Source organism: Amphiprion ocellaris, chromosome 2 (genome assembly GCF_022539595.1).
Source record: "Amphiprion ocellaris isolate individual 3 ecotype Okinawa chromosome 2, ASM2253959v1, whole genome shotgun sequence".
NCBI lineage: Eukaryota > Metazoa > Chordata > Actinopteri > Pomacentridae > Amphiprion > Amphiprion ocellaris.
Genome location: NC_072767.1, coordinates 33,498,684 through 33,524,738, shown reverse-complemented (window position 1 = coordinate 33,524,738; position 26,055 = coordinate 33,498,684). Strand labels below are relative to the sequence as shown.

Sequence of the window (26,055 nt, the reverse complement as noted above, 5' to 3'; positions counted from 1 at the left end):
AATGCCTCACAAACAAAACAGACGTTTGTTTCCTTTTGACCTCAAAATTGCAAGACTTTGACAATTTGGTGTTTAAAAAAATGCATTTCAGGCTTTTAAATAGAAAATGAACAATTCAGTTCATTCACACCACGAGAAATTAAAAGTTAATGAAAACACAAAAACCAGTAATGCACTAGTCCGCCTCCTAATACGTTCCAACTGTCTGTGAACCAAAGCTTCCAGCCCATTGGTTCGTAGTAAAGACTTTAATCTCCAAAAATGGGTCACAAATGTACAGTTTAATTTTCTAAAAAGGCTGAACAGTTTTGTTCGTTGTGCATTTGTCTGGTTCTATTTTCAGATGCATGTTTAATACTCATGTTGTGCTTCAGGATGCTGTGCAGAATTTGGGATGGCAGCTGTGTTACTGTTTTAATTAGAAAGGGACCATTTTTAGGTACATTTGCAGACTTTTGCTTGTTTTCTCTCCAAGTTAAGATGATTATTTTTGCCTTTTTAACTAGACAAATACAGTGACCAGAGATGGGAAATGATATGCAATGAGCATCCACGCTGAATGGGAATCGAACCGGGGAGCTCAAAGGCATTTGAACCCATGTGCCCTGAACATTCAGCTATGGGGCCACCCCCGAGATAATTGTTGGAGAGGAATGGTTACGTAATATTTTTTGATCCCTTCCATCGGAGTAATTCCTGCATTGACCCGGTGTTAACTCATCCTGTTCTCCCCGAGGACATGGGCCAACTATCGATCGTCAGCTAGTCGATTAGAGCTGTGGGAACCTCATGTTTGAGAGCTTAACCAGGATGCAACATGTGCTTCTGAGCGGACTCTTCATGCCTAAGAGTCACTGTGGGCTGGTTTGCGTGTTGCTGAGCAGCTTGTGGCTTTCTGCTATGTTTGTTTTTAATTTCTCTTTAATCCAGTTGATACAGTGCAGGCCACTAAGTGAAAGTCTCCTCCCTTCCCCTCTGTAAATCCACAGTGTCCCTTATGAGCCTTTGCACCGTTAATGTCAGTCCGTTCATCTGTTCTCGCCATGTGTTCTCTCTGCGGCGTCCTACATCTGTAATGTGTCGTCCCCACGTTCTAGGTCCCTCCCCCCTCATGTTCCACTCTGGGTTTGTTTTCAGAACCACGAGCAGCTGAGGGACCCCGACACCGACCTCATCCGCAACGACGCCGACCTGACCTTCACGTTCGGCGACACTTCCATCACGGCCAACGGGGCCTCGGGCGGGGGGGCGGACGCTGCCGGGGGGTCGGGCTGGAGCGCCAATGGAAAGAGGAGCGGCAGCACGTCTGAGGAGGCGCTGGAACGTGAGCTGGACTCCCGCGAGCAGGAGCTGCTGAGCCGAGGCACACGGCTGGTTTTCCCCATCGAGGACCACGTCTGACCTCGACTCCGTCCCCGCCTGAGCCGCCGACCTCCCTGACCCGACCCACGGACCGCCTCGCCCCTCAGCTCCCTCCCCCTCTGTGCAGGCAGAGCGTCCAGTGCTTCAGAGATAAGACAGAATGGAGATATGGGAGTAGACAGGAGGGTCAGAGTGACTCCCTGTAGGCCGGGGAGCACAGCTCAAGGAGCATTTCATCCTCATTACAGAAATGGAGTTTATTCTCCAGGAGATACGAGCGTCGGGAGAGAAAATCTCCATTTGTCTGCTGCATAAACCGGAGGGAAACCGGGACGTGGGGAGAAAATGTGCCCATGCAAGGTTCAATCTGCACTTCTGAACGTGTGGCTCAGTGAGTTCAGCTGGGAAAGAAGCAGAAATGTGATCAGTCTGTCTTCACAGTACACCAGTCAGCAGCGACACAACCCTCAGAGCCCCAAACCCATCTAGATGTTGCAGAGGCCTCAGACTAAGTTACATTTCTACCATCCATCCAAAGCTGCTAACAGTCCAGTGTTTGAGAAAGTGTCCATTCTTTCACACAAAAGCATTCATTAGAGGCGCTTGAGGCCTGTGAGGAGCACAGAGCTGGATGGCGAACACGTTTCCTTCGTCATGGGTGAAGAACGTGAGCATGTAAATAGCTACAATGCTGAGCTTTGTTCCTCTTTATCGGGGGCCAGTCGTCTCAGTGCTTTACACCCAATGACTGTTACAGATAACGTCTGTGTGTCTTGTCTTTGAGCAGGCTTGGATCCTTTTCTGTGTTCTGGACTGTTTTTAACACCAATTTCACAATCGAGGAACTAATTTTATTGTTTCTGATGAGAAAAGGCTGATTTCCCCAAACTGTAGAACTAGGCGTGCACCCTAATGCAGTTTAGGAAAATACAGAGAAGGCCTTCATTGTGTTTTGTTTTGTTTTTTTGCAAAAAATGGTAATTAAATGAGAAGAAAAAAATCAAATCATCAAAGGAGCTGCTGCAACTGAACAACACTGTCATACTGATATATCTGCTGATGATTTTCTTAATTAATTGCTTCATTGGTTGATTTGTTTGAAAGGCCAGTTTTTATAAAAGGCAAAATGACAAAAAACAGATGCAAATCCTCACATTGGAGAGGCTAAAACCAGCGAATGTTTAACTTTTTTGATTGAAAAATGACTGAAATGATTTATTTCAACTGACCGACTAATTCCATTAGTTGTTTCAGCTCGATATTTAAGCGACTTGTTGCATTTAGAGCTGCCGCACAGCATAAGAAAGCTGCAAAGTAGTGGCAACCATAACCACGGCTTTAGCTGTTTTTACTTTGAACTTGTGTCCACAAACTTTCAGACATGTGAAACTTAAAATCGGAACTAAAATAAAAGAGAGAGACCCCTGACACTAACCACAGAACAGGAGATTATTAAAAGAAGTGCTTGCATATAAACTCACCCTTTACCTGCATCAGCAGTGTATCAACGCATAAACATTGATGTCTCTGGGCTGTTTACCCACATTTTAACCCCAATATATATAAATATTAACACACTTTCATTAACAGAAATTCCCAGTTTGTGTTTCCTGTTCTTGCTTGGAGCTTTTCTGAGTTCACATTTGTCTGCGTACATTTTCAGTTTAAGAGAATCGTATGAGTGAGCTGATTTTGTGCAACGTGACACAATGCTTGTCAGGGTACTTTGGGTGTGATTCTGGTTAAACAATAGCTCACCATTTTTGGGAAACTGGTCAAGACTGACATGGTTTTCATATCTGTCTGTTAAATGTGAAGTGAAGATGATTAGTTTCACTTCACACAAAGTCAGAAAACAGTTAGTTTGGTTCTAAATTAATCCCTTGAGGCCAATTGTCACAAATTCGCGACATACTACTTTCATTTAGACTGCCGCCCAGATAGCGTATCCATTCCCCCAGTGCCGGTTTGTGCATATTCAGTATGTACCTAGGAAACTTTTGCAAGCACTGGTTTGTCGTAGGACCAGTCGGAGTGGGACCTAAATTATCTGTTGTTATTGTTATATATATATATCTGTTCTATGTGTAACAGACAAATTAACAATTGCCGCTTAATTTAGCATCAGCTGGAAAGCAAAAACACAAATTCTATATTTTTTTATATAATTGTAAATAAATTCAGTTCGGTTAACATGCAATAAATAGTTTGTTTAATCTGCAGAAAAATTTAAATGCAAAATGAGCCCTTGCATGGAAAAACTGCCTTTTGGTTAATATTACTTGTCACAGTACCTAGTGATGTGAAGATGGGTGATACGTTAAAGGAAAACCCAACATAAACTGTCATTGTAAGGTGCTGGGCTGCAAAAAGAAGTGTCCAGGTCTCTGAACTCTACTGGGTGGATAAAACCAGTCCTCTGCAAGAATTTCCCTTATTTGGTGTTTTGATGATAGTGCTGGGAGCAAATGTCTAACATGTTAGTTCAACATCTTCCATAGGTGTTCAGTTGGGTTGAGATCTGGTGACTGTAGTGGCCGTAACATATGATTCACATCATTTTTTTGCCGTATGGGTGGAGATGTTGTCATCCTGGAAAACCCCACTTAAGAGGCGATAAAGGTGATTGCTCAGAACAACTTCTGATTGATTCGCGGTAACCTTTCCCTGTAAAGGAAACAGTGGAGCCACCGGGTCTCCTCAGTGCAGAGGTTTCAAGTTTTTCCTTTAATTTGTCATGTTCCTCTGCTGAAATTGGGTTTTCCAGTACCTCAAATCAGACTTTAAGGCTCAATGTGTGACTCCGTAATTGTGTAGAAGTGTGATTTATGTTGTAAATTGGCACAAAGTACATAAAATTTAAATGAAAACCCAGAACTTTCTCGCTGCACCACATGATTAAACTTTGCATATTTCAGTCATTTTAAGAATTTCTAATTAGGCACTTGTACTTCTTTATGGAAAACCCCACATCAAATGCTTAAAACAGAGTATTTTTATATATCTTCAAAACTGCCTGAAGGAGATCTTTTACCTTTGGACTGAGCAAAAACAACGAGCCATTTTCTTATTTCCTGCTCTGTTTTTCTGCTAAACTAACCAGCTGGCAGCATAGTGAGTGTATTTTTAGTCTCCTTATCTAACTCTATCAGAAAATTAAGAAATGCCAAACAACTGTGCAGCTGTTTACCCCATTCATTCCCCCTTGACGCACATGAATAATGCTAAAATCGAGACTTCCTTAAGCTTTCATTACAAGTAACCCGATCATCCGTCTTTCTGAAAACACAGATAATGAACAGGAACACACTATATGAGGTTCTCCATTAATAAAAAGATGTGAACAGTCTACAGTATCTGTTTTGGTATCATATTAACCCATATGTTCTCAGCGTTAGACTGGTTCTTCCATTCACTTGTTGCTTCACTGACCTGTGTTAACTCACAGGTCTTCAGTATTTCACTCTTTGATTTGTCCCACTTGACATTTTCAGCATCTGACCACACAAACGGATTGATTTGCATCGTTCATGAGTGACACACATGTTGAATTAATAATACCGGATCAGTTACTCTTTGGTGATCTTCTAACCACATTTCCTCGCTGTTTGCAGTTTTGAAATTCCTCCTATGCAGTGCGATTATAAGCGGAAACTTGTTGATTTGCATATTTTCCTCCTCAAGATGCTACATTGAGCCAATAAATGCAACCAGCAGCGTATTAACTTGCAGCGTCTTGCGGGTTTACAACGCTCCACTCAGATGCTTCAGAGTGGCACAGCAGCTGGTTTGATGCAACGGCTGGGAATCAGAGGTTTTTCTTCTGTTGATTCTTGCTCCTGAGGGTTGCATTTTGTCTGGACACCTGAACCGGTCCTCGTTTTAAATTCACCACATGGCACGTGTCGCCTTTTGTTTCCCTTCCCTCCGACTGCACACAGAGCCTGTTGCATTTATGTATGAGTACACGGGTGCAGGTGTGAAAGGCATTACTGTGAATCCGAGGCTTTCATGTGAGGGAGAAGCCCCCCTGCACAACTTTGGAGACTCATACGAGGAAATGAATCTGCGTAGTTATGTAATCTGTTGCCAATCTGTAAGCAGTGTGGCTCTTTTAAACTGCAGTGAAGCTCTGTTTAGAATCAGCTTTTAGTGTCTGACGGAATAATCACTTGTTTGACTGTGATACGGAAGGTTACAAAGCCCCAAGAAACGTACATACAGCAGATGTTATTGTGTGTCTGGAATGTGAAAAGCAAACTGTGATTTTCCCCCCCCCATAATTCCTGCTGTATCGGCTGACGTTTGTGCAGAAAAACTCAGACCTGATCAACATAGAGGAGTTTTTCCTTCGGGAGCACTTTGTAGACGTCATGAGCGACTTAAACGACGGCTGAAGACAGATAAATGAGCAGAGTTCGGCACTTTACCTCGAGCAGAGGACACTCGTGGGACTCTTATATAACCTTCATGTGCACTCTCCGTTTCTCTCTCCAGACTGTTGTGCTGTCACTTGTCTTGCCGGCTATATTTAAATGCTCTCTGTACCTGAGAAATACGAGACGTAGCCCGATCGTCTGTATGTGCACCTGTTGTCTCTAGCAGCAACTGGCTGCCAGGCCCCATCCGCCATCAGTTTGCATGTCAACATGTTAATAAAAAGACTAATTCTGAGCCACATACTGTTGTGTATTATTTTGTATTTTTTGATCAACTGTTACTTAAAAAATGTTGATGCTACACATACTGTTTATATATTGATATGTATGTTTAAACCCTCCTGTTGTCTTCATTTACGGGCACCAAAAAATATTGTTTCCTTTTCTGAAAATGTTGTTTTGGGTGACATGTTGCATTTAAGTCTGTGGAGGCCAATTGTGCATTATTGTATTCATAATTTCAATTTTTCAAAATGCTCATTCATGTGCACTGATCAACTCTGAAAAAGCATACAGTTTATAATGTTTAAAATTCAACTGCAAAATGTCATTCAAACCTCCCATTCATTCCCATTAGATCAATAACTCAGCTAATAGACTAAGACAAATCCTTCCAATCAGCATTAATGCTCACAGCAGTCACAGCCACTTCCATTTGTAGTTTTTCCCCTTTATTTAAGTCAGTTTAAATAGTCTAAAAGTTACTTCCTTCTTTGACAAGAGAACGTCTTCATGGAATTCACCCAGAACAATTATTAGAGAACCAACTTGTGAAGTTGAACACGTGGATGCTGTAAAAACCGCAACACATCCTCAAAATCAGGGAGATATCACAGCTGTTTACAGTGTTTTAGACAAAAACAAAACTACAAAGAGCAGGTAACAGTGTGAGTCAGTACCGTGTGATGTGTTTGTGAGAAGACGTTCACTGGCAGAGGAAGCCCTCCAAGTAGTCTGTGGGATATTAGAAAATCTCACACCCATGTGAGTGTTTTGTCAACGGGGCGCTGCAGCTGTCTGGATTCCTGAGGGGCCGGGGGTGGAACAATGGCTCCTCAGTGAGGCCTCTTTTCCAGAAAATACTGTAGTTTCTTCTTTGAATTCTCTACATTAGCGCTGTTAGTGAGCCGGGTGCAGTTTAGTGTCAGTAATGCTCGAGATTACTGCCGTGCTTAGTCATAGACCGGACCGATAAGTCACGCAGGTGAGAGTGAACCTGATGCTGCCGCCCTGGATCCTGGCAGCCATCTCCACAGAAGGACCCATCTCTGGCTTTTTATGGCCCTCGGCTGCAGGGGATTTGAGGAGGGATTAGTGCTACTAAAAGGACAGAAGGATAGAGGCCGGCCAGTGTAACGGCAGCACAAACCAGCCTCGTCCGTCTCGTTTTATCCCCCTCCCCACATTCTCTCAGACCCTGCTGGTGTCAAACAGATAACACTGTGAAAATAAGCTGCCTTCTCCTCGTTTCTAATTTGGCTGTCTGTGACTGAGCTGCTCTTTCCACTTGGATTTTCTCCAGTTCGTTGACCCGCCTCGGCTCGAGGAAAAACAACCCAAGAGGCGCGCTTGAGAACTCCTAGTGGAACCGCATTCCGGCTCCTTGTTTTGTTATTCCACCTTTTGCCCTCAGCTTCAAATAGCAGGACCCTGGATGAGAGGGAGAAAAAAATCAGCTGAGGATTAAAAATAAAACCCTTAAATTATGACACAGCTGCACTGAAACACATGCGGGAGCGCGCAGACCCGTTCAAAATGCTATCAGGGCTGCAGCTGTCCAGCCTCCACCCAGCGCTGCCACGGCCTGCAGGCAGCTCTAAAGGGCCTTTGCATGTGAGAGTCGGTGGTGACAGCCTGGTTGTAACCCTGCGAGCTCCATCCCATCACGAACAGCCGCGCACAATGATCCCCTTCTTGACAGCACAGTCTGACACCCAGTGACTCCCTGCCAGCCCCCCGCTATCCATGAGAGCACCCAGCATTGCCAGGGACAAAACAATGAGGCCTCTATTAAACAGCAGGTCATTAAAGTGGGGGGAAATACTTCTGACTGTCTCACTCTGATGGCTGCTAACATCCCTTACACTGGTGTCAACTGTGTTTAAATGGCAATGCTGTGAAATTATATTATCTGGCTTTGAGGTTCAGCCTTTGCAGATTTTATGCTTCAAAACAAATTAAAATCTGAAACATAGCACATGATTACCCAGTAGAAAGGAAAAGTTTGAAAGGCAACTGCTGAACTGTAACATAGTCACCCTCCTGTTGTCTTCATTTACGGGCACCAAAAAATATTGTTTCCTTGTCTGAAAAATATCCAAAAATTCTGCAAACCCCCCCCAAATTTCTGAACATTTGCAAAACCTTCAGGAAGAAAATTCCAATAATTCCTTAAAAAGTTTTATTTAAAAAAAAAAAAATAAAAAATCCCCCATATTTGGCAAGAAAATTCTTGTAAATATTTTTTAAAAATTAGTAAAAACCTTCCAAAAAAATCCCCAAAATATCTAAAGTGATTACACATATATATATATATATCAGTAAAACTTCTAATATTTTCTTTAAGAAAATTCACAAAAAAATCAACCAAAATCCAGCGAAATTTGCTGGATTTTGGTTGATTTTTTTGTGAATGTTTTTAAGAAACATTTTTAACATTTCTTTTTTTCCACCAAAAAATGTTCAAAGATTTCCCAAAAATGTTGAAAATGTGTCACTGTGAAAATACATTTTTTTCCTACATTTTCAAACTTTAAAACGGGTCAATTTTGACCCGCAGGACGACATGAGGGTTAATAGGGGGTGATTGTTTTCGGTGATAAAAGAGTAAAGAGCAAAGTTATTGCCTGAAAAAGATAGCATGATGTGGGACTGTGATGAGAAAAATATAAATCTACATTCATGCAAGTAACTGTGTTTAGGTTTGCACACAAAAGTGATTCCACATTACATTTTCTGTATGACTCAGTGAAGCCAGTAATTAGCACATTTCTACATATAAACATAAATATATTGATTGCCTTTATATCTCTTCAAATTCTTTGCATTTGCTCATTTAGGTGTTCTCTGAAAATTTCTGTCTATTGACTTGCAACGCTTCTGGTTACTATAATGCACCAAATCCTCATCCTTCTATGTGAAAACCTACGTGGCAATAAAACTGAATTGCATTCCAAACCTAAACTTCCCCTCTTCTGAAAATGCAAGTTTAAAACATCCTTCTGCACAGTGAAGGTCAACCATTCAAAGAAAGTAACGACAAGGATAATATGCTTTTAAGTGGGAAGAGATCTTCAGAGGCATCCACCATGGTACGCCTGCAGCCTGTAAAGAATCAAAATGTGATGCTCTGCGGCTCCCCTTTCTCTGGTTTCAATTTGCCTCAGTCAGACTGAGGTCAGAGGTTATGGAGCCACAGAGTGCAACAGCAGACTTCCTGTGCTGACTAACATAGAGCTTAAAAAAAGGTGAGTGATTGCACAGATGACTCTTATGGTCTGTTCCACAGCTAAACACTGGGTTAAACCTCCTTTTCTTTTGCTTTAAACCCCTACCTTGATATCTGGTGGCACATCCTCATGTTGCTTTGTCCAGGCTGTTCTTCTGATAGCCCAGATGCCTCATGACTTCACTGCAGTAGGCCTCCACCTGATTAATCTGCTCCACATTCAGCCTCTCCCTCCAGGCAAATATAGCCTCCTTTGCGTCCCTTGATGATATCAGGAAAGGCTTGTCTGATGAGTAGCCGTGGCCGTGCGTCATGTTGAGCGCGAACTTCTCCAGAGCGGGGAAGGTGGAGAGGTTGGAGAAGCGGTAGAGCCTCTGCAGCTCCTCCATGGGGTGCAGGACCAGGTCCTCGTAGCGGATGCGGAGGTAGTTCCTCCTCACCCAGGGAGGCGCGTTCACCACCAGCATCATGTCGCTGAGCCAGTTGTCGCAGATGAGCTCCATGGCGCTGGAGACGTAGCTCTCCGCCCGGTTCACCCTGTTGCTCGGCACCAGCAGCCGCTTGTACTTGTCGGTCTGCTTCTTGCTGCGCAGCACCTGGATGCTCTCCTTCACCAGGGCCTGCTTGGACTTGAGCCGCGAGTTGTGCACGGCCCTGGGGTCTCTGAAGAGCTGAATGATCTGGAGGTTTATCGCGGGGTCTTTCATCAAAGGAACCAGCGTGCTCAGGTCCAAAACGCGGACTCCTTTGATCACCATCACCGGGTACTTCTTACACTCCCTCTCCAGCTCCCTGATGTCCCTCCTCTGGCACTTTGCGCACTGGTCCTCTTTCACCAGCCCGATTTCGTGGCGCTTGTGCGCGTCGCAGAGCGGCTCCGAGCAGATCACCTTGTTCATCTTCCAGCCGAAGATGAAGGAGGTGGTGATGTTCTGCGAGCCTGCGTAAAGTTTGAGCACGGAGAAGTCGCAGCGGAACAAGGCGTTCATCATGTCCCGCACTGCGCCCTGGAGGCTCCCCGCGTCCCCCGGGTACAGAGCCTGCCAGATGTGCCACATGGGCTCGTACAGGTAGAAAACATCTGGGTGCTGGTTGAACAGCTCCCCCAGGAACGAGGAGCCGGTCCTCCAGGTGGCATGCAGGTAGATATGTATCCGAGCCTGGCTCCTGTTGGTGGCGGGCTCCGTGGCGTCGCTGCCGTTCACTTTGTATCCGTTATCCCACAGGAGCGCCACCGTGTTGTCCAGATCTGGGCATCTGGGCTGTTGCTGCGGCAGTCCGTGCTTCGCGTGTTGGACGGATTTATCCCGGTAATCTAACACGTACGGGATTAGCAGAAGCAAACCGGAATATGCCAGAATCAAAACCAAGTATTTCTTGTTGAGCCTCCGCTTCATTTCCTCTCGCCAGGAGCGGGGCTGGACGGCTCGTTGTGTGGAGGGTCGGCGCTGCGCTTTGTGGAGCTCCGTGGTCTCCAACACTAAAATTATGTGTGAGTTAGCCCCGCCCCTCTGACGCCAAAATTAACAGATTAATTCCACTTCCTGCTTACACACAAAGTTTTATCTAAAAAAGAAAACGCAATGAATTATCTGTTAGAAAACCGCCGCTAATTCCTCTATTTACATTTTCTAATTGTCTTCTTTTCTTTGTGAGGCAGTCATAAACTAAAACGGAGGAGGGGTGACGTTAAATTGCACTGTCGAAGATGCTTAAAGAAAAGATGTTCCGACGGATACTATTTGCAATAACCACTGGCGCGCAAAGCATTATGGGAGCTCAACGGCTTTAGCCAATGTTAAGATTACCGCTCTGGAAATTAATTTTTAAATCAATTACACTTCGTTTGCATATTTATATTTATATTTATATTTATACGTAATCCAAAAACTACTTGCCGTAATTAATCGGCTGTTGAAGTTTCTCTGGGTTCACCTGTAGGGTCTGTCTGAAATTTATTTTGATATCACGCATGCGCACTGACTCCCGTTAGTTGTGGAGGCAGACGCAGCGCGGCACTGGAGGAATCAATGGAGAGGCTATCTGCAGCAGCCCAGCCTTTGAAATAAATGGCACATTTTAACACATTTTTGCTTGTGGCAGCCTTTTAGCTTGCAGAACCAGCAGGTGAACGCCCGATCTGAAGGGCAGCTAGCTACATGTAGCCTTAGATGCTCGTACCGTGAAGCTAACCGCTGCACCGCTGTCAACATCAACATGGCTCACTGGAGCACCTTCGAAAAGGAGACAGAAAAGGAAACCAAGAAGTTGATCAGATGTATCAGCGGAGTCGAGGACGAGGAAGACCAGAATTTCCAACTGGCGCTAAAGTTTGCTTGGTCAAATTTCAGGTGAGTTAGCCGTTGACAGGACGGAAGCTAGCTTCTCAATGGCTAACTTGTAACCAAAATGTTAGCTAGCCACTAACGGTGATGCTAATAACTGATTATCTCCTTTCTTGTCAGGTTTCATCGTTATTTGGACGTTGACAGTCATAAAATTCAAAGGAGTATAAGTGGGTGAGTGAGTCTTTGGTTCTAGTTGCTCTTTAGTTGTCATTTACTGGGACGTACTGTTGTTTTAGAAGTCTAGGGTCTATACTAGATGACGGCTGGGGGTGTCACCGAGGGAGTATATCTAACTTAATGTTATAGACGACCTGAAACATCTGGGCTTTTCTGTACATTCTGATTATTGAGTCCCTGTTTATTGCTCACAGTGATTTAAACAAACCACTGACAGTGGTCAAAAATGCAGGACATGTAATATTACTGTACTCTAAAGCTCCGAAGTTCTTCATTTGGCCCTGGAATAATTAGGAGACAGATATTCAAATTGATGTGCAGGCACATTTCCAAACATGCAGGATCCAGCATCTAACTCTTCCGTACCTAATTCCCCTCTTGCAAGTTTACTGGGTGCTGTGAATTTCCGTTTCTGCTTTGGAGTTGAAAAAGGACATAAATATAATATTCCACCAAAAATTGTTTTAGATCAATGAATCAGTTGATTGTAAACCTGTAAAAAACATAACAACTTTGTCTGGTCAATTTAAATAGCTGGAAAAGATTCTGAAAGGTATCAAGTTCCAAGTTAGATATTATTCTACTGAGAATAATGGACTCATTGCCAGTACTGATATCTGTGATATTCCAATGCTGGTATAAAATGTGGATCATAAGCTGGTCAGCTTAGCACTTTCACTTGAAGGTGGAATCATTAAATCACACTGATAGAAAAACTAAGCTATTAATTTGACAATTTGAATATTTCTTATTGCCTTGGGCCTGGCAATGGCATGAAATTCCAAGATAAAATCTGTCCCTGGAGATGCCATTTTGAACATCGATCAACTGATTTTTTCTCCCATGACCCTGCTAAAGTTGCACAAAGCTGTCATGCATAATCTGCCATGTTTTACAGAATCTATGAGAAGCTCATGGTCCACTCAGACCTGAGTAAAGCAGGAAGCTGGATGAGATTGACTGAAGAGTTCCTGAACTCACCGTTACCTAACACAGATGGAGCAAAGGTATGGCACAGACAGGGGCTGATGGGAAAACTAACTGCTGAGTATACTAAAAGTCTGTGACCTAACTCTATCATTCATACTTTTCACCCAGCCCATGTTTTCTTTTGCCAAAACAAAAGCACATTGAGAATAGATGTGAAAATAGTATAGCAAATTATATGATTTACAACTTTGTATCAATGCATTAGTTTCTTTTCTTTTTTCCTTTCAGACTGATGCACACTACAGCATACTGTCACTGCTGCTCTTCTTATCAGGGTCCCCCTCAAATACAAACTTTACTGAGAAACCCAGGTTGAAGGAGGCCGGTGAGTTGATGTTCACTTTGGTACTTCATTATTGTTTTAAGACTCTTACATGTCCATGTTAATTGTGATCTCTTCAACTTGTATTTGTACAGAACCAGAGGATGACTTTGACTGGGCTAAATATCTGATGGAAGGCGAGGACATAGACATTGGGCCGTACCCAGATACTCCTGTAAGTAAATCAGCAGCATGAATGACCACAATACCTACATGTCAATCAACTTGTCCCCCATCTAGTTTTGTTGAATATCTAAGCTAGGTTTGACTGATTTCTAGGAATGGTCTGAGGAGGAGAGCGAGGACGAAGACAGTCAGCAGCCAATCAGCAGGGAGGACTCTGGGATCCAGCTGGACAGAACCCCTCAGGAGGACCAGGACAACACCAACAAAACAGTTCCAGTCACATGGACAGGTGCAAACAAATCACCTGGCAAATAACACAGTTGTGGAAGCCTTTATGGTTAAAGAACAATGTGACAATACCAAAATAAATGCTTGTGTCTGCATTAAAGCCATTTTTGAATTTATGTGTTTCCAGTGGGTGAGCCAGACGCCCGGGCCTGGCTTGAACAGCATGTAGTGACACCATACTGGGTGGCTCACGCTCCTCGTTTCCCTCACAGCTTGCATTTGCACTCCAACTTGCTCAATGTTTGGTAAGACCTCATTAGTTGTGAATTCCTTCACTTTAGGACATAAGATAATTCTTTAACTTATTATACAAAACACATATTGGGAACAAAATGGGTATTGAGTCATAATTTTGGTAAAGAAGAAATAGAAATAAAGTTTTAATTGTTTGAGGACAAAAGTTGCAAGTAATATATATATCAGTTTCAGTTATGATGAGCAAAGCAAATAATTTTATATGAAATTGAACAGTTTAAATGAGCAGAACAATGCAAATAGCATGCCAGATAAATCAGAAGTCTGTATTTCTGAAAAGAACTCCAGCCAAGACTAGTAGTGTGACTGTACATCTGTGGATTGTTGAAAATAGCATACTTGGCTAACATAGTCTCTATCAAGGGATATTTGTGAGTTAAAATAATAGAAAGTGTTGTTTGTATTTACCCTCAGTCTCTCTCCTCCTCAGGGATCAGCACTTGTACAACACTGATCCACTGTATCTGCCTGAAGAGAAGGCCTTTGTTACAGAGACCCAAGTAATACGGGAGACTTTGTGGTAAGATGTAATGATGCTGCAGTGCGTAACTGTACGAACCTTAACTCCTGCTTTCTCACGAGATTTATTATGTCTTTGGAGGGCTGAAGTCAACCAAAGAAAATCTTGGTCAACCGAAATTCTACCAACTCTTCAATGAATCATAATGCACCCTACTAATCTTAATGAATTTTAAAAGGTAGCGTTTATAGCATATTAAATCATTTTAGACTGGTTGTTAACTATACTATATCAGCTGTTGATATCAGCACAAGAACTATTGAGGAATACAACAGACAAGTTATCCTACTGTTTTTAGATATCTGCCATGTTTGTAATTTGGCTGTAATAAATAAACTGCTATTTTCAGAGTTTACGCTCGACTTTTTGGCCATCCATTTGAACAAAATGCAGCCACTGTGACGACTTCTTTGACATGGTGCCAGTTATTTTGGAGCTAACTCCCAAGTAAATGTTCAGTAAATGTTCAGTACGGTGGGTTTGTTGGGCTCAAAGGTGTGAAAAGCGGAGGTGTTCACAGGTAGTCTGTTCCTACTGCTGCCCAAAATAACAAATTCATCTTGGAAGGCTGACGATGAAGTGCTTTTCTCCTTATTAAAGTAATACCAATGATTGTCCAACCAGTGAGAATTTGGTCGGATGAGAACATATCAACCAGTGAATATACCTGGTGACTATAGCCCTATCTTGTTGATCCCCAAATATTTGACTCCTTGGTGGATTAAAGGGAAAATCTGGCTCTTATTAACATTAATATTTATTTTGTGTTATCATAAAGTTAAAGTGTTTGGCTGTTGTGTTGCAGGCTTCTCTCCGGGGTTAAGAAACACTTTATATTCCAACACCATGATGGAAAAGTATCAGTAAGGAACAACGTGGTGGTAACTCATCTGACCAGTGTAAGTTCAAACTCCAGAGGTTGCTTGTGTTTAAATAAATGTATCCTCTGTTGGTTGTAGGAAACAACCTTTTCTTCTTTTGTGCTGCAGAACTGCCTGCGCTCTGTGCTGGAGCATATCGCTGTGTACGGGCAGGCGGTGTTCAGGCTGCAGAGGTTCATTGACGAGGTGACGGGTTACAACTCGGACCCCTGCCCGCCAGGCTCGGGTTCCTCCTACAGCTCCAAGAAGGGCTCTGAGCCTCCCTTCAGGACCTACCAGGCTTTTGTCTGGGCGCTCAACAAGTACTTTACCGGCTTCAAAGAGGAGCTGACCACAATTGAGAGAGAGCTCATATGCAATGGCAAGTGCAAGTTTGTTTAAAGGGTTGAAATCACTGAGGAATTCTGAATTTAATTAATATTATATGGTTGTCTGGACAGAGCCCTGAGTTTTAATAAGACGGTGGACAGATTATAAGAAACACCTAAAGTGGAGAGGAAAAAAAGACTGTTTTAAGTTAAGACAGCTCCCACTGTTGCTGTGTGCTTTTGGTTCTTTAATTACCGGTTTCTTGCTACATGTAGAGATAACTTTGTGTTGTCTGAGTTAGCATCATAAATTAATGATATTGACAGCATTAAGATTAGCGCTCCAGAATGTTGTCAGTTGATCTGGGGTCCGCAATTCACTACGACAATTTAAATATTTGTTCTCTTCTTTGCTTTTCATAGAAGAATAAATGAGCCATGTTTTTCACATCTTCCCAAAGATCATTTTAATAATGTCCTGTAGTGTGTGATGAGTCATCATTTTAAAATCTTGTAGCTCGTGCACATCAGAGGTTAGAGAGAAAAATATCTGAAGTTTCTCCTCGTGTGCGGTACATTTTAATTGTAACCTTTACTGTTTGTACAAATTCTTCAGTGATGAGGGGGGAGGCAGAGTATTGTAGAAACCAGATCTTTATTCCTTTTCTTCTGCGACAGTGAACACAGTGTAAATCATTACACTACAGACTACAGTGACTTGGTCACCTTTGTTGGCGTTTACTTCACAATGGCTGACGCTACGTGCTAATTAGGCCACCAAGGAATCCGGCGGAGTTAAATGACGATCGGCGACGGTTTGTCTGCTTATCTGTGTGCAACATTACGAATTTGGATGAAAGTTTTAGGGAGGGTCAGAAATTACACAAAGACCACCTGATTCGATTTTGGCACTGATGCGTCTTATAATCTGGATTCATGGATTTGTTAAAGATTTCTATATCATTGTGAGATAACAGCACAGCATCACTGTAACTATGACAATAAGTAAACGTTAAGTCAGCTGGCTGCTGACCCTCACATGACTGCCATCCTACTACAAATCCACTGCTATGAACTTATCAGGACTTATCCGTCAGAAATCGTACGACTGAGCAGCCTTGGCAGAGTACTGTGTTCTGAGGGTTTTTCTTGTTATTTTACTGCTTTTAGAACAGAGTAACTCACTTCCCACAACAATGGACAAACATGTTACCCACAAGACCACATTCTTAACAGGAAAGACTTGACTTTTAACAAGAGTGTTGCTTCAAGTCACATTTTTCTTATCAATTAGCCCCCAGCACAGTGCACATTCTCACGAAGATAAATGAGTATTTGACTTGAATCTGACTCAAATCGGGGATCTTGAACTGCATCCAATCAGACACTGCTTTAATATGGTATAGACTGTCATGACAGAATGGCATTGTGATTTTTATCCACCTGCTATGGATGCCAACCTGCCCACATGCTGTTACTTTATCATGATGATCATGTGAGGTTTCTTTATTATGTCAGTCACTGTTTGACAAGTAGTCCTCTTTTCCAGATGAGACGGTGACTCTGTCTGCAGTTCTGGAGCGACTCAGCCCCCATTTGGCTCAGATCAAAGTGCTGCACAAAGTCTTCTGCACAGGAGTTGCTGAAGTCCCTCCTGCTACCCCGAATGTTGTGCGGGCTTCTCACCTGCTCAACACCCTCTACAAAGCTATCATCGAGTATGACAGCGTTGGGGAAGCATCAGAACAAGCAGTGAGTGCTTTTACACATAATGCAAAATTCCTGGAAGTTTACACAAAAATAAATCTAAATGCGTAATCATTCTTTTATTGCTAGGTGGCCCTATTATTTTCTCTATGGACAGAGACGGTCCGACCATATTTAGAAATTGTGGATGAGTGGATTGTTCATGGCCATCTGTTTGACCCCGCCAAAGAGTTCATCATCCAAAGGTCTGTAGCAGACATTGTTGGACAAGAATCGTATTTTAGAATTCGGCAGCTGAGTTCTTTCGTGTCCTTTTTTTGTTGCCCAGAAACAAAGATGTCCCAGTGAACCACAGGGACTTCTGGTACGCCACCTACACGCTGTACAGTGTGTCAGAGATGGTGGAGAACGAGGAGAAGCTGAACGATGCGGCCAGCGGCAGCTCTGGGGGGGATCAGGGCTCCAGCAACAGGCAGCTCACCATGGTGTCCTTCCTCAAGCCTGTCCTCAAGCAGATCATCATGGCGGGGAAGTCAATGCAGTTGCTCAAAAATCTGGACTGTAAGGATACTGAGCAATCGGACAGATCCTCCAGAGGTCAGTGTTTGACCCCATGAGAGCTGCTTCACTGCATCGGTGCACTTCAACTGTTTCAGTAATGTCTTGACGAATGTGAATATTCCAAATATTCCATTGCAGATGCAGAGAGGAAGAGTTTGTACACATTGTTTCTGGAGTCAGTGCAGTCACGCCTCTGCAGCCAGGAAGAATCCCCAACAGACACTGTGACTGAACAACAGGCCACTAAGAGGAGTCTGGTAAAGATGCAGTCCATCATTGCACAGCACCTGGAAATAGAGGACGTCCATGATCCCTTGTTGGCCATCAACTTTGCCAGGTAAAAAAAATAACAAAAATAAACTGCTAGTAAATCTGCAGAATGCTAAAGCACTTTTGTTGTGTTGAGAAATAATTACTGAAGCATTTTTAAATGTAAGAATGTGAAAGCTGTTAACATTTTTTTGAAGAATGTAGCTCAGGGTTTTAATCGTGTCATTAACTGAGCTGCTGGTTTGGAAAAAGAAAAGTCATTATATAATGCCATTTTTGCAACTGTTGGTTTTTTAATCTCCCAAATGGTATTTTCAGTTTGAAGGGATTATATTTGTTTGTCCCAGACTTTTCTGGGTAAATCCAGACTGTTTTAACATCTGAAGTTGCTCTGCTCTGTCCTCCCTCCTCAGGCTCTACTTGGAGCAGAGCGATTTCCACGAGCGTTTCTCCGGAGGTGATTTCATCGTTGACCGCTCGTCTCAGTCTGTCACATGTCAGACGTTCGAGCTCACCCTGCGTTCCTGCCTCTACCCCCACATCGAGAGGCGGTACATCGAGTGCTGTGGGAACTTGATGAAGACTCTGAAGAAAGACTACAAGTAGGCATCATTCTTTGGTTTAAATGAGCGGGAACTCTTAATCGTTTTATTAGTATACAGAGCACTTGAGATCCTTGATGTCTCCACAGGCTGCTGGAATACCTCCAAGCTATGAGGAACTACTTCCTGCTAGAAGCTGGTGACACCATGTATGACTTTTACACAGCAATCTTTGATAAAGTGCAGGAGAAGGAGAGCTGGCAGCAGCTGTCGTTTCTCAATGTGCAGCTGCAGGAAGCAGTTGGACAGCGCTACCCAGAGGATAGTAGCAGGTACTGCATGCATTTATGAGCAAAAAAAATCAGACTGATGATGTTCTCTGACAAGTAGAAGGCCAGCTTACATTTATGCTGCTGAAACGTCAACATTTTCTCCTTTTTTCATGTTTTATAGGTTGTCAGTCTTTTTGGAGACAATTGACCCTTCCAGGAAAAAACACCCAGTTAATAATCTAGAAGTGCTTACTCTGAGTTACAAGGTCAGCAGTGTAAATACATTTGCTTAAATATTGTTTATCCTCTTGGAAACTGTCACGTTAACATTTTCATGGTTTGCCATCCACAGGTTCCATGGCCTGTTGACATTGTGATCAGCTCTGAGTGTCAAAAGATCTACAATCAGGTGTTTCTCCTCCTGCTGCAGATCAAATGGGCCAAATACAGTTTGGACACACTTCGATTCAGTGGTAGGAGCTTGGATTAGAGCTCAAATGATTAGTCGACTGACAGAGAAGGGATATTTCATTAGTCACTGCAGTGATTTTTCAAGTAAAAATGTATGTCAGCTTTGACAAATGGCTTTCCGTCTTATACTCTTTTTATATCATTACAAACTGAATATTTTGTGGGTTTTACATTATTCATCAGACAAAACAAGACATTTAAAGATGTTATTTCTGGTCCTGGGAAAGTGTGACTCGCTAACTATAACAAACTGATTCTTAAAGATGATTAATAATAATAGATAAATGTTGATTGCAGTCCTAGTAAGGAGTGGTATGGAATGGATTAGGATGGTAGAAACAAGTCAGATGTTAATCGTGCATAAATATCATCAGTATGTTGACAATCCCTCCTCTGAATTCTGTAAGTGCTATCTCTCATGTTTGTTTGTTTCCAATAGATTTCACAGATGTCACTAAGAAGCTGGAGGGAGCCCTTCCTGAGGAAGTGAAGGTCAAAGAGCCAATAAACCAGCAGATTCACAGAATGTGTCTGCTGAGGGTTAAACTGATGCACTTTGTCAACAGCCTGCACAACTACATCATGACCAGGGTAAGAGGACTGGAGAATTTACCTTTTCAAAGCAGACATTTTGACATGTTACAGCAAGAAAACAACAGCTGTTACTAATAACATTGACACTAATAACACACAATCATTTTATTACTCTGATAAACAATGTTATTTGAGCAGACAAGTACAGTGTCAGAGCCCTTGAACTTCCCCAGTGGAATCACCAATGCTGTATATAACTGTCATTAATTTTAGTATTTGTATCTGTTGTTTTCCAACAATCACATCAAAAAATCGTCCATGAAAAACACTCATCATGCTGGATTATGCTCTGTAGTCTGACAGATATGGTAGTTTTTAGGATAATACAAATATTTGGTATATATTTCTACCAAATGACAGTAATATAATGTATTAGTGTACTGGACTATATAGTACCACCTTTTATTTGCAAGTAATGCGTAGTTTACCAGCCAATTTCCAAAGTAGATGGTTTGTCAGGTGTTTGTCAGGCTACTCCAATCATTCTGTATGTTTACTACACATAAAATAAGACACTATGATGAATAATTACAATCTAAAATCTTTTACAGTCCTGGATATGGCTCTAGTCAGCTAAAGAAAAAAATCTTGGTCGATTAATATTTTACCAACTCTTTATCCCACTGATTGATTGTCAGGGAATAAGTCAGCACATTACGTACAGAATAACTAAGTCAGCATATTTATTTGATTTCTAAAAATAGAACTATATCAACACCAGAACTATTGAGGAATGTAATATAGACAAGTTAGCCTGCTGTTTTTAGATGATCTGCCATGTTGGTGGATGAGCTGTGATATACAAACTACTGTTAACATTTGACTTTTTGGCCATACCTTTTACAAATCGAGCCACAGTAGCAAGTTCTTTGACATGGTGTCAGTATGTTTAGAGCTTTATGGAAACATTCAGTAAACCTTCAGTTATGCCTGGAAGTTTCCACTACATTGGGTGAGTTCAAAGTTGGGGGTGTTCACAGATAGTCTATTCCTCTAGCACCAAAAATATTGTATTAAACCTGACAGAATGTTAATTTGAGAGCATATGGACCAACCAATCGATCAGTCGACTTGCAGACCAAAGCCATAGTCCTAGAGCACTGTGGGTTATATTGCATCCGTCATAATTGCAGTGTCCATAGTTTCATTCTGGCTCAGGACATTTGCTGCAGGTCATATCCTCTCTCTCCTCCCCTGTTTCTGTCAGCATCTTTACTGTCCACTATCAAAAAAAGGCCAAAAAATATTATCGACAGTCCAAAACATACTCAATTCTGTTTCAAGTTCCAAGCCAAAGGGTCCAAAACCATCAGTCCTTTAAAATGTCATAGAATCATTTTCATGCCATGTTGAATCTCTTTGCTTTGGATGTTGGCAGATTCTGCACAGCACAGGACTGGAGTTTCAGCATCAAGTACAGGAAGCAAAAGACTTGGACCAGCTGATCAAGATCCACTACAGATATCTGGCAACGATCCACGACCGCTGCCTGCTGAGAGAAAAGGTAAACAACTCGCACAGTGAATTCTGTTAACATAAGGTCAGGTTAACGGCGGGTTCCTTCCCATCGGTGCCGACCGCTTGCTAATAGGGAATGTAATGGCAGCTTTGGATTATTAAGTTCTCTGCTCTTTGCTTAAAATTCGTGAGGTCTGTACCTTACTATGTTAAGCACTGTGAGGTGACATATTTTGTGAATTGTTGCTATATAAATAAAACTGAATCAAATAAAGTTTAATTTAATGAAGTTAAATGCATTTACAATACTATAGTGTTGTAATTACCAGCTCCAGCACCATTTTTCTGGCTCTGTAGCATCGCAGAGAAAGGAATTTACCTTTAGAAATCAATGGAATATTCTGCATCAATTCTGTCACTTGATTTCATTTTTTTTTCTCCATATTATCCTGTTGTCTAACTATGGTTTCTATTCAGGCTGAGACAGCTGGGCAGGGTGGACTTCCTACATGTATTTATGACTGTTGTTCAATGCGGCTGTGTTTTTTCAGGTCAGTTTTGTGAAGGAGGCGATTATGAAGGTTCTCAATCTAGTCCTCATCTTCTCGGACCGATGGCAAGCTGGATTTGGGGCCTGGAAGTAAGAGCTCACTTATATAGACTGGAAAAAAATAATAATCGGAGCTGTAATTTATTGTGTTTGTAAAATGACAATTAAATCACTCAATCAGTGTATTTGTAGTAATACTGTAAAAAAAAAATTTGACAGACCAACAATTCTACAGATGCATCAGAAGAAGAAGCCACAGTCTGTCCATTGGACCTGTGCTTCTATGAATTTCTGACCTGTTTGTAACTAAATGCTGTTTCTGTTTTCATTTCAGGATTGAGTCTATTGACAAAATGGAGTCAGATTTCAAAAACTGTCACATGTTCCTTGTGACAATACTCAACAAGGCAGTATGTCGTGGCTCCTTTCCTCACTGTAAGTAAATCCTCTTGTTTAAGTCATAGTTTCTGCTGATTTCCAATTAATTACATGTTTACTTGAAGCTCTGCAAGTACATTTTTTTACTTTATACCGTGTGGATAAGCAGAAATAACGGACAGTGAGGACTTTTCTGTGCTTTCTCTCGTACAGTGGAGTCTCTGGCCCTCTCTCTGATGGCAGGATTTGAGCAGTGCTGAAGAATCATCCATGTTTTGGCATCATGGACTGAACTCCACTGTTTGCTTCTCTGTCTGGTCTTTTCTCTGACTGCTGTCATTGTTCTTGATGTGTAAATTCTGATGTCATTGTCTGCTCTGACTGTTAGAGATGGACTAGTTACAACTGAACACACTGCTTGTGAAAACACATTCAGCTTCTGTACTTACAAATGCATCTTTCATAAACTGTTATTTTTTTTGTTAATAATGTGAATAAATTAAGCACAATAAATCCAGCACAGTGATGGAGGTTTATGCCCTGTTGTAATTGAATATAATTTAATTAATGTAGAGCTGATATTTTCTAAAGCAGATCTGAAATTCAGCTCTTGGTTTATTGACGACATCCCAATTCATGACAGTCAATGCCTGCACAAGAAATACAGAAATAAACAAATTCACTGGCCTTATTTTGTAAAAGTTAATGGTATATCATGACATTATGGCTCTGGTTTCTGACATTTAGGATACGACTATTTGTAAATATGTGTATTTTTAAATAAATAAAGATTTTTTTGCTAGAATAAAAATTTGATGGTATTTGTCTTGCTGTCACATACACTATATTGCCAAAAGTATTCGCTCACCTGCCATTCCTAATCCATAGGGTTCAATATGACGTCGGTCCACCCTTTGCAGCTATAACAGCTTCAACTCTTCTGGGAAGGCTGTCCACAAGGTTTAGGAGTGTGTTTATGGGAATTTTTGACCATTCTTCCAGAAGTGCATTTGTGAGGTCACACACTGATGTTGGACCAGAAGGTCTGGCTCTCAGTCTCTGCTCTAATTCATCCCAAAGGTGTTCTATGGGGTTGAGGTCAGGACTCTGTGCAGGCCAGTCAAGTTCATCCACACCAGACTCTGTCATCCATGTCTTTATGGACCTTGCTTTGTGCACTGGTGCACAGTCATGTTGGAAGAGGAAGGGGCCAGCTCCAAACTGTTCCCACAAAGTTGGGAGCATGGAATTGTCCAAAATGTCTTGGTATGCTGAAGCATTCAGAGTTCCTTTCACTGGAACTAAGGGGCCGAGCCCAGCTCCTGAAAAACAACCCCACACCATAATCCCCCCTCCACCAAACTTTACACTTGGCACAATGCAGTCCGACAAGTATCGTTCTCCTGGCAACCGCCAAACCCAGACTCTTCTATCAGATTGCCAGATGGAGAAGCGCCATTCGTCACTCCAGAGAAGGCGTCTCCACTGCTCTAGAGTCCAGTGGCGGCTGCTTTACACCACTGCATCCGACGCTTTGCATTGCACTTGGTGATGTATGGCTTGGATGCAGCTGCTCGGCCATGGAAACCCATTCCATGAAGCTCTCTGCTGAAGCACTGTTCTTGAGCTAATCTGAAGGCCACATGAAGTTTGAAGGTCTGTAGCGATTGACTCTGCAGAAAGTTGGCGACCTCTTGGCACTATGTGCCTCAGCATCCACTGACCCCGCTCCATCAGTTTACGTGGCCTACCACTTGGTGGCTGAGTTGCTGTCGTTCCCACACACTTCCACTTTCTTATAATACAGCTGACAGTTGACTGTGGAATATTTAGGAGCGAGGAAATGTCACGACTGGATTTGTTGCACAGGTGGCATCCTATCACAGTTCCACGTTGGAATTCACTGAGCTCCTGAGAGCGACCCATTCTTTCACAAATGTTTGTAAAAGCAGTCTGCAGCCTAGGTGCTTGATTTTATACACCTGTGGCCATGGAAGTGATTGGAACACCTGATTCTGATTATTTGGATGGGTGAGCGAATACTTTTGGCAATATAATCTATCTATCTATCTATCTATCTATCTATCTATCTATCTATCTATCTATCTATCTATCTATCTATCTATCTATCTATCTATCTATCTATCTATCTATCTATCTATCATTTGATTTTGGATAACTGTTGAATTTTCTGAAGTTTTTTGTAAACACAGGCCCCATTCAGAATGCAGCCGGGTGGGCGGGGGGGTCGGGCACTAATCGGCCTCCATACCCGCCGGCAGGTTACATTCCTCCGCCGCCACCTTCCACATCCCTCCGTCCAGCCCTAGTGGAGGAGGCTGAGCACCGCAGCTCTCAGCGCAGTTTCCTGCCGAGTTTCCCTGTTTGAGGGACAGGAACTCCCTACTCGGCTGCTCTCCCCCTGCCCATGATAACACCGACCGAGGGAAGATTCCTCAGGCCGACGACAGGGAAAAAATAGTCAGATTTGGAGTCGTCCAAACCCGGGACTTGTTCGGTCAACATTCCGGCTACATGGAGCAGTAGAGGCGGCTACAAACACTCAAGTTGTCCCTGCTAACCGACCAAGTCCGTGTGAGTGGAAATGATTGATCGCGAAGTTGCTCTCGGAGAGTGTGTGTTTCCAAAACTCGGATAGACAAAAAAAAAGTCGTGCTGCATGTTTTTGGGTGTATCCTTTTGAACTTTTGAGCGCGTCGTTGAAGTTAAAGCCAGACTTTAACTTCAAGCAGACTTGATAATAATTAGCTTGAAGAGTTTTAACGGCTTGTTGCACCGTAAAGCCGTTTTCCTGGATCACAGGCCCGAGCTGTGACTAATCTCAGGCCACGGAGCAGGGATACAGCCATTACCACGGTGGGAGGCAGGACTTTTCCACTTCTAAATAACGGTTTTATTCAACATTTTCTACTCTGAATTCAATTCCCAACAAGTTTTTAAACACGTTAGCACCTGGAGCGGAGAGTTGTGTGTCCGCCAGGTGTGGTAGCCGCAGTAAGATTGAAGTTAGCCACTTTAAAAACGTCACAGTTGCATACTAGCAAACAAGCTACCTGCATTTCGGCGAATATAAAACGTTAAGGTGAATGTTAACTTATTTTCAGCATTGTTCCTTTATTTTTCCTTTCTGTTGGTTCTTTTGGGAATTACTGTAGCAGCCAGGATAGCTGGTGCGTTCAGGGACCCGACTGTACTCCCAACTGTCCTGGTGTTGCATTCACTGTCCAGCCGTTCACTGTAAATATCAGATCAGACAGCCTTTTCAGTCAATAGAAACTATGTACGTTGCATGAATGTTTATTGGTGGCTTCTTCACTCCTCTGCATCTTTCACCATATTTCAACATTTTAAAGATTAATCGGTGACAAAGGAAAAAGTCACGATTCTCTGATTTGAGCTTCTTAAATTTGAATGTTTGCTTGTTTTGTTACTCTTGTATCACAGTAAGCTGAACAATTTTGGGTTGTATACAAAAAAAAAAGAAAATTTAGGATGTTATCGTAAGGAGATACTGATCTGCATCCTTTTCTGAAAATTTAAAGATCCAGACAAATCATTTATTAATTAATTTGAATTTTTTAAAGAAAATAAATTCTCTGATTGCAGTTTCTCTCTTTTCAAGCTTTGTTACTACTCTGTAACAGTAATCTGAATATTTTTAGGTTGTGGGCAAAAGAAGACATTTGAGAATGTCAACTTTGACTTTAAGAAACACTGATCAACATTTGTCACCATTTTCCAACATTATATAGAGCAAACATCTAATC

General features: G+C 42.2%; 4 protein-coding genes across 8 annotated transcripts in view; 3 read left to right on the top strand and 1 right to left on the bottom strand.

Annotated features, from left to right (window-relative positions):
- The window catches only part of slc9a7 (solute carrier family 9 member 7), a 43,611-nt gene extending 37,569 nt beyond the window's left edge, over positions 1-6,042 (top strand). For 3 of the 4 annotated variants that reach the window (XM_023267073.3, XM_023267074.3, XM_035946745.2), the window contains one exon: positions 1,138-6,042. In XM_023267073.3, coding sequence (XP_023122841.2) covers positions 1,138-1,401 — 264 coding nt within the window. In that variant the 3' untranslated portion in view covers positions 1,402-6,042. The other variant, XM_035946746.2, reaches the window with a different exon arrangement.
- A 408-nt stretch (positions 6,043-6,450) lies between these two features.
- chst7 (carbohydrate (N-acetylglucosamine 6-O) sulfotransferase 7) lies at positions 6,451-10,731 on the bottom strand. Its single transcript, XM_023267057.3, has 2 exons — positions 9,356-10,731; positions 6,451-7,451 (listed from the first exon to the last, which is right to left on the bottom strand). Exon 1 carries the CDS (start codon positions 10,644-10,646, stop codon positions 9,378-9,380), a length of 1,269 nt encoding a protein of 422 aa, XP_023122825.1. The 5' UTR covers positions 10,647-10,731; the 3' UTR covers positions 6,451-7,451; positions 9,356-9,377.
- Positions 10,732-10,783: 52 nt separating this feature from the next.
- Positions 10,784-23,078, top strand: tubgcp5 (tubulin, gamma complex associated protein 5). Its single transcript, XM_023267055.3, has 23 exons — positions 10,784-11,600; positions 11,715-11,768; positions 12,673-12,781; positions 12,993-13,089; positions 13,182-13,261; positions 13,366-13,501; positions 13,628-13,745; positions 14,186-14,275; positions 15,081-15,174; positions 15,265-15,517; positions 17,014-17,216; positions 17,301-17,416; positions 17,500-17,768; positions 17,871-18,069; positions 18,416-18,604; positions 18,694-18,876; positions 18,998-19,082; positions 19,169-19,289; positions 19,727-19,878; positions 21,260-21,385; positions 21,891-21,979; positions 22,224-22,324; positions 22,481-23,078. Exons 1-23 carry the CDS (start codon positions 11,467-11,469, stop codon positions 22,525-22,527), a joined length of 3,045 nt encoding a protein of 1,014 aa, XP_023122823.1. The 5' UTR covers positions 10,784-11,466; the 3' UTR covers positions 22,528-23,078.
- A 1,528-nt stretch (positions 23,079-24,606) lies between these two features.
- cyfip1 (cytoplasmic FMR1 interacting protein 1) overlaps positions 24,607-26,055 on the top strand; it is a 36,886-nt gene continuing 35,437 nt past the window's right edge. For both annotated transcript variants that reach the window (XM_023267080.3, XM_023267079.3), the window contains exon 1: positions 24,607-24,862. The gene's annotated coding sequence lies outside the window, so the exon portion shown is untranslated. The remainder of the gene's footprint in view (positions 24,863-26,055) is intronic.

Coding starts and splice junctions, on each gene's coding strand:
- chst7 (XM_023267057.3), bottom strand. CDS start 10,646: ATGAAGCGGAGGCTCAACAAGAAATACTTGGTTTTGATTCTGGCATAT.
- tubgcp5 (XM_023267055.3), top strand. CDS start 11,467: ATGGCTCACTGGAGCACCTTCGAAAAGGAGACAGAAAAGGAAACCAAG. Junction 12,782..12,992: donor CTAACACAGATGGAGCAAAG/GTATGGCACAGA, acceptor TTTTCCTTTCAG/ACTGATGCACACTACAGCAT. Junction 17,417..17,499: donor AAAGAGTTCATCATCCAAAG/GTCTGTAGCAGA, acceptor TTTGTTGCCCAG/AAACAAAGATGTCCCAGTGA.